Raw genomic sequence first — 7,284 nt, 5'->3', positions numbered from 1 at the left:
TAAAAAGGGGAATCTTCTCCATTGGTAAGGTACGCAAGTACAAGCATTTAAACTCTGTTTTCATTTCAATTACGGTTCTTCTTCTTCTATCGATAAGAGGAACTGATTTGAGCGTCGGAGAGCCTGGACAGGAATCCCCACCCTGATCTTAAGTCACTAATATTGTATTGGCTCGTCTCATTATGCGTAGGAGCGTTGAGGAGTTTCTTTAGATCGTCAGAGTTCATCTTCATCGAAGGTCATCATCATTCATCAAAATTAATACTCATCTTCGTAGATTTCAGATAGATCATTGATGATCATGATTTATCTTTTTTATATTAAGACTAGTGGAGACAATAAGGATAAGCGCTTAACCTTTAATTTGCCCTAAGAGATGAGGCTGCATTAGACCAGGAGAATTTTTTTTCTTCATGAATCAAAGATAAAAACTACTTTTCTTTATAGAAAAATTTGTATAAATTATTTTTTATATTTTTGTACAAACAACCCAACAAATAACTAAACCCTTGGATAAATATACAAATGTAACCATCTTATTATTTTCTAGAAACATCTTATTATTATTTCAGTCAACAGAACCTAACATCGTCAAAGTAGAAGTTGTGTCCCCAGGACATAGCACAGAAAGAGGGCGCATAATATCTCTGGTGTAATGGCTAGGGGTCGATTCTCAGGAACTGACGACCTGAGGTTTACCCCGTCATGCACCTATGGGACCGCTAAGGTAACGGATATATATATATATATATATATATATATATATATATATATATATATATATATATATATATATATATATATATATATATTTGGTCAAAGTAGAAGTTGAGTTGCTCACACAAGCAAACATAATAGACTTAATTTATTCTGAGTCTTCTGTCCCCCGACTCTGCCATCTCCTCCCTGCCTAACTCGTACCAATATTGCTAGTCAACAAGGTGGAGCTTCTCCTCAATCGTCCATGGCGTGCATCAAACTAAATCTCAACGTAGACGTCAACAGTTGCCTGAGCGGGCTCAAGGCGACGCTGCGGCTGGGCAGGCCAAAATCTGGCATCGAGAAGTTGAAAAAGGAAATGAAAAATTTGAGAGACAAAAGGGATGATATCAAGAACCGGATCGACCAGGCGGAGCTCGAGGGGAAAATTCCGACCTACCAAGTGAGCCAGTGGCTACTGGACGTGGAGACGTTGGAAGGCCAAGTGGCTGCTATCGAGCAGGATTTCCAAAGCACCAGTGAGTGTATATACCTTTTTAATTGTCTTTTCACTCCATTTCAATTGCAAGTCTTTGTGCGTGTTTTAATCCATACAAGCTGCTACTACTACTGTTTTTATCTATAAGAGAGAATAGAAAGAAAAAAAAAGTCTTTGTTTCGATCGTCAGGTTGCTTCAGTTGTCATTGCTTCAATCAAACTCAAACTCAAACTCAAACTGGTGGCACGAGTCAAACACAGCAAGCAGGAGATCAGGTTCCTATCAGAGAGTCATCAAACTGCTGCTCCATCATCCTAAGAGTGGCCAAGAAGCTCGGCGAGGTTAAAGAATTGATGGACCGAGCTGATAGACTGGATCCGGTTGCCACAGTTAGGCCTTCGGAACCCACCGTGATGATCCCCATCTCACACCGATCGCCCGTTGGGATCGAGTCGTATGAGGAGGACATTGTGGGCTACGTCGATGGTGGAAAAGGCGACATCATAGGCATCTACGGAATGGGCGGTGTCGGTAAGACCACCATATTAAAGAGGATCCAGCAACACTATCATCTTAACCATGCCATATTTGATCGTGTGATTTGGGTTGTGGCCTCCAAAGACTGCCAATTGAAAAGGCTCCAGATGGATATTGCTAAGAGTCTAGGACTGAAGACACTGCAGGAGAGTGACGATGAACGAACCTGTGGTGATAAGCTCTTTACCTTTTTGAAGAGCAGGAACTGCTTGCTGCTTCTAGATGACATTTGGGAACACCTAGATCTTCAACTGTTGGGTATGGCACACTCGGCTACTACTGAAAGAGGCCAGCAGCAGCAGCCACGCAAAACCGTGGTGTTCACAACCCGTAGCGAGGCAGTATGTGTACAAATGAAAGCAGAAAAGAAGATCAAAGTCAAATGCCTGGATCCAGTTCAAGCATGGCGGCTCTTTGAGGAGAACAGCGAGAAGGATGTTCTCAACTCAGATGCTGGAATTAAGTTCGTTGCTGAAAAACTTGCTAAAGAATGTGCAGGTCTTCCGCTCGCTCTTGTCACCGTCGCCCGGGCCATGTCAGGGAAAAAGTCTTGGGAAGCTTGGAATGGCGCTCTTCGTCAAATAAGGGATGAACATCAGTGGAAAACCGTATGCCTTCCTGAAGATTCAGTCGTCATGTATAAAGCCTTCAAGCTGAGCTACGACAGTTTAGAGAATGACTCCATAAGAGAATGCCTTTTGTGCTGCGCTTTGTGGCCTGAAGATTGGCAGATCAACCAATTCTATAATTTGATACCATGTTGGATAGGTTGCGGCCTAATTTGTGAATTTAATGTGATCAATGAAGCTTTTGACAAAGGATACTCCTATTTGGAAGCTCTCATGGCAGCATCCTTGCTAGAGGAATGCATTCCAATGCGCAGATCTGTTCATTGGGACCCGTGTGTAAAGATGCACGATGTCATCCGAGACATGGCACTGTTGATGGTCTCTGGGTTGGAGGGGAACAAAAGAAAATGGATTGTGAAAGCAGGAATTGGGTTGAGTGATTTGCCTAGACAAGAAGAATGGCAAGAAGCAGAGCGAGCATCATTCATGAGAAATAATATTACTTCTTTCCAAGAGTATGGAACTTCCACTTTTCCAAAACTTTCTATGCTGATTCTCTGTCACAACAAAGGTCCGAAAACAATTCCTTCAAGTTTGTTATCAAGCATGCCTCGTTTAACATACTTGGGTCTCAATGGATGTGGTATAAGAGAGCTTCCTATGGAGATTTGTAGCTTAACCGAGCTTCAATATTTAGACTTGTCCTACAATCCTATTACAAGTCTGCCGGCCAAATTTGGTTGCCTCAGCAAATTAGAGTACTTGCTTCTTTCGGATACTGACCTTAAGATCGTACCCAAGGGGACAATATCCAATTTATTAATTCTCAGGTGGCTGGATATAACGGAAATTCCTCTTGTACCCGAGTGTTGGTGGGATGAGTTGAAATATTTTAAAGGACGCCACCAATTAAGTTTGGGAATTAACATTGATGCTACAACAGATAATATTAAGCAACTCAATATGTTACCAAATGTCTCCATATGGAAACTCACTTTGGATGGAAGCAATATTTCAAAACATGAGCAAGTGACCGATCTGGGCACTCAACAATGGGGTTGTAGGGTAAGTGACCACCTTGAGTTTCTGTGCTTTTATTTTCTCAAATTAGACAAATTAGTGTTGGCTACAGGCGTGGGTCGCGAATCAAATTTTGGATGTTTAAAGAGTCTCTATTTTGAAGACCTAGAACAATTGGAAGAGATTTCATTGAATGGAGTTCGGCTCTACAACCTTCGCAAAATATATATTGATACATGTCGCATGTTAAAGGATGTTTCTTGGGTTCTAGAGTTGCCATGCCTTAATTTTCTAGAGATAATTTATTGTGAAGAAATGAAAGAACTAATAAGTGAGGTAGGGAACTCCAACTCCATCTCCAGTTCTAGCATCCAGAGATTGATTTTGAGCCGCATGCCGAACCTCAATCGCATTGCAAACCAACCTCTCCATTTTCCCTACTTCGAATATATACAAGTGCATCGCTGCCCAAAGCTCAAAAAATTACCATTTATGGCTGAAATATTGAAGAGCAGATTAAAATGTATTGAAGGCGAAGAAGATTGGTGGAACAACTTGGTTTGGGATGACGAGAACATCAAGGATTCCCTGACTCCTTATTTTAGGTAACGCATGTATTTTCATATCAAATCATTTAATTTATTATCTATTATGCCTTGTATGAAATGAATGAAAATTTATAAATGATTTAGTATTTTATGAAGTAGGCAAAATTAAATAATTTATGATGCATGCATGCCTTTTCCTTTGGTATTCTTTTATGGGAAATTTAGGGAATCTATTTTAGAAAATAAATGTCTTTTTATAACTATGAAAACTAAGTGCTGTCTTGGTAGTTTGGTAAATAGCAATTAAAACTAACACGGCAAGTTCTTGTTTTTGAGAAGCAACTGATTTCAATTTCGTCATATTTACCAAATGAGCATGATCTCGATCAGCAATATAAGAAATAATGATTAATGAATCAATTAATCTTACTCTTAACTATAATATAATATTAATGAGCATGATTAATGATCAGCAATATAAGAAATTATGAGCTATTCCATTGAGTCAATGCTTTTCATGTCAAGTTACATATCTTCCTCTTAACTATTTGAAATTTGCTTTAATATTTGTTGTGTTTAACAAAATTTTGTGATCTTTGCAGGTTTAACTGATATGGATTCACGACCAATTTCAAAAAGAAGCATCGACCTTTTGGGCGAGGAGGCAGGCATTCACTGTTTTGATCGTTGTGGATGGTTAAATTGTTGGATTCTTTGACTGGTTCGACATGTACATCTATATATATTTGATTGATGACTCCAAACTAATTAATTGGAGACCTACTTAGTGTTTTAAAATTTGATCATAGATATTTAAACTTGTCCGTCAATTCTATTACGAGACTACCAAATGTCTCCATATTGAAATTCACTTTGGATGGACTGAATATTTCAAAACTTACAAACTACCTAATCTAGGAACTCCACGATGGGGTTATAAGGTAAGTGACAAACTTGAGATTCTGAACATTAGATGTAAATTATCGAACCAGATAATAATTAAATAATAAGATTAATGGACGAATAATTTTATTAGAATTTTTAGAAATTTTTAGAAATTTTTTAATGAACATATTTTGAGGAAATATATTTATGGGCTCGAGAAAAAGTCTATTTAGAATACCCAAATGTGGGACTTAATTGAGTTAATAAAATTAAGTTTCAATCAAAATCTAGGTTTTGTTTTTATTTATTTATTTATTTTTTCCTTATCTTCTCCTCCCAATTCCCTTGCGCCGAATCCCTTCTTCCCCCGAGCCTCACCTCACGACACACCTCCTTCACCGAGCTCTCCCTCCTTCTTCGCTCTCCCTCGCGAGTTCCCGCACCAGCGGTCGGCAAGCTTCTCTTCTCCTCACGCGACGCCACCCTCCTTCACCTAGCTCTCCCTCCTTCTTCGCTCTCCTTCGCGAGTTCCCGCACCAGCGGCCGGCAAGCTTCTCCTCTCCTCACGCGACGCCACCCTCCCTCCGGCTTGAGGATCGAATCGGAGTGGCGAATGAAGGTTCATCAGCGGCGGAACCCTAGCAATTTGTCCTTGCCGCAGTCGTTCACTCTAACGCCGCCCCTCTCTTGATCCGAGGCCGTTGCTGCGCCGCACCCCACCTATTGGCCATCATCGAGTCATCTCTACACACGACGACAGCCGGGTTGTCCTTGCGCACGACGGTCACCAAGATTCCTCTACGCGATCTTCCTATGCCAGCGGTGAGCATTAGCTTCGTCGTTGCCAGATGCATCTGTTGTCAGCCCAACTCATTGACGCCATGTCCGATCTCAGCCTTGTTGCGCTCTAGTGTCACCATCAAGGGAAGGGAATGTGTTGTTAGCTACCGTGATCGATCTCGGTATCTGTTAGTATACTTGCCCTTTAATGTTTTTGCCTCCTTGATTTCTTCTTATCAAATCAATTGTGTTAAGTGTTCCTTTGGATTGTTGTGATGTACCCTTGTTGCAGTGTAGGCTTGATCAGAGTTGGATATTGTTTCCAATACGACCCAATGGATTTAGAACGGACACCTTAAGTTGGGATATGGAATCAAGAAGCGGAGGTATTAAAGCTAAGCTATGTGAGTCTGAATTTGAAAACCTTATTAGTGTATATTATATCCATGGTTCTTCTATATTTAGTGGGTATATAATCTCGTAGAGGATGGTTGGAGAATGGGATAAATAATTAATTTGTTGGTTAAAGATAAATATAGTATCCGATCTATTTTATAGGTTGGACTAATTGGCATTATCTAATCAATTTAGGATTAGGATTTGCTACTTGATGTATGGTAGAACCTTGTTATGATATGTATTCTATGTTGTAGGGTTTTGATTCTAAGTTGAAACGAACTCTTGGACGTGAAGATATTCCGCACGATCTACGTATAAAGGCGGGTACTTCTTACTTTTTCTCTTTAGTTCTTTGAACTTGATGCATGAGCTATTTTTGGATAAGGACCATTTTACCTTGACTCCACTCTTATTTTCTTGCGCCTGATACTTTCACTCAAACTTTTGACTTATTCGTTTCTATATCCATACAGTCTCTTATTGTCATCTATGATATTTAGCAGATATTGGATACCATGTTTGCATGTTTTGATTGTTGTTTAGTTCTGTTCTGTGTTGAGCATGCTGACTTCATGTAGCATACCTGATTCTTGTTTATATATATATATGATGATTGTTGCATTTGGTGCAATATATCATGGCAGACATGTCAACGACCAATTCTCCCTTGCGGTCGAGAGAGTCGTTGACCAGGGCCGTATCCTCGGCCACTCGATAGAGTGGTAGCTGGAGTTGATGCTGCTTGTCCTGTCGTGCCGCACTCGGCCACTTGCAGTTGGTGGTAGCTGGAGTTGCGAGCAGCAGGGACCCCCTTCGCTGTGTAGCTAGTTAGCTACTCAACACCTGTCCATCAGGTCACTTGAGAGTAGTGGCTGCCTTTGGGTGGTACAATTGTCATTGATCCGGCCTCTCGACCATACAAGGGTCGTGGTGCAGAGAGGTGGGCGGGGTGACCATTAGTGCATATGCTGTTATTATACTTGCTTTGGCTGCTGCAGTTTACATATGTTGTTATTGCTTACTTCTGTTGCTGTGGTATATTTATGCTGCCGTTGCTTCTTGTTGCTATTCACTTATGCTGATATGCTGTCGTATGTTGAGATATGCTCTCGTTGTAGGTGGTTAGACCTTGGGTTATTTATTGGAAATGTTTACATACCTTACGCATTTCCTCTGTAGTTATGAGCAGTACTGTAGCAGATTAGTTTTACTCCTGACCTTCTATTACCTAGCCTAGGATATGGTTTCAGGTATGAGCATATGTTGATTATGATTTATTTTAGTATCTGCTATTTCCTTTATGAGACTGTATACTCTTGGCTCACTTTCTAGTTATATTTTGATGTT

The 7,284-nt window shown here is 40.3% G+C and overlaps 1 protein-coding gene and 1 long non-coding RNA gene across 6 annotated transcripts; both read left to right on the top strand.

Annotated features, from left to right (window-relative positions):
• Positions 1-841: 841 nt before the first annotated feature.
• On the top strand, positions 842-4,703 carry LOC122047948 (probable disease resistance protein At1g61300). 2 transcript variants are annotated; one of them, XM_042609486.1, is made up of 3 exons: positions 842-1,238; positions 1,389-3,930; positions 4,476-4,703. In XM_042609486.1, exons 1-3 carry the CDS (start codon positions 965-967, stop codon positions 4,483-4,485), a joined length of 2,826 nt encoding a protein of 941 aa, XP_042465420.1. In that variant the 5' UTR covers positions 842-964; the 3' UTR covers positions 4,486-4,703. The 2 variants fall into 2 exon arrangements, with proteins under 2 accessions (XP_042465420.1, XP_042465421.1); XM_042609487.1 differs by lacking the exon at positions 4,476-4,703 and having other exon boundaries at positions 1,389-3,370; positions 3,438-3,613.
• Positions 4,704-5,093: 390 nt separating this feature from the next.
• LOC122047946 lies at positions 5,094-6,627 on the top strand. 4 transcript variants are annotated; one of them, XR_006130692.1, is made up of 4 exons: positions 5,094-5,580; positions 5,654-5,726; positions 5,831-5,924; positions 6,192-6,627. It is a non-coding gene; the product is annotated as an uncharacterized LOC122047946 (long non-coding RNA). The 4 variants fall into 4 exon arrangements; XR_006130691.1 differs by having other exon boundaries at positions 5,831-5,942; XR_006130690.1 differs by having other exon boundaries at positions 5,094-5,726.
• Positions 6,628-7,284: the final 657 nt, after the last annotated feature.

Source organism: Zingiber officinale, chromosome 2B (genome assembly GCF_018446385.1).
Source record: "Zingiber officinale cultivar Zhangliang chromosome 2B, Zo_v1.1, whole genome shotgun sequence".
NCBI classification, from domain to species: Eukaryota; Viridiplantae; Streptophyta; class Magnoliopsida; order Zingiberales; family Zingiberaceae; genus Zingiber; species Zingiber officinale.
This window is presented reverse-complemented; position numbering and strand designations above follow the sequence as displayed.

Excerpts from the sequence above, each read along its gene's own strand:
- LOC122047948 (XM_042609486.1), top strand. The coding sequence starts at position 965 with ATGGCGTGCATCAAACTAAATCTCAACGTAGACGTCAACAGTTGCCTG. Across the intron at positions 1,239-1,388 it reads GCAGGATTTCCAAAGCACCA|GTTGCTTCAGTTGTCATTGC; the intron begins GTGAGTGTATAT and ends TTCGATCGTCAG.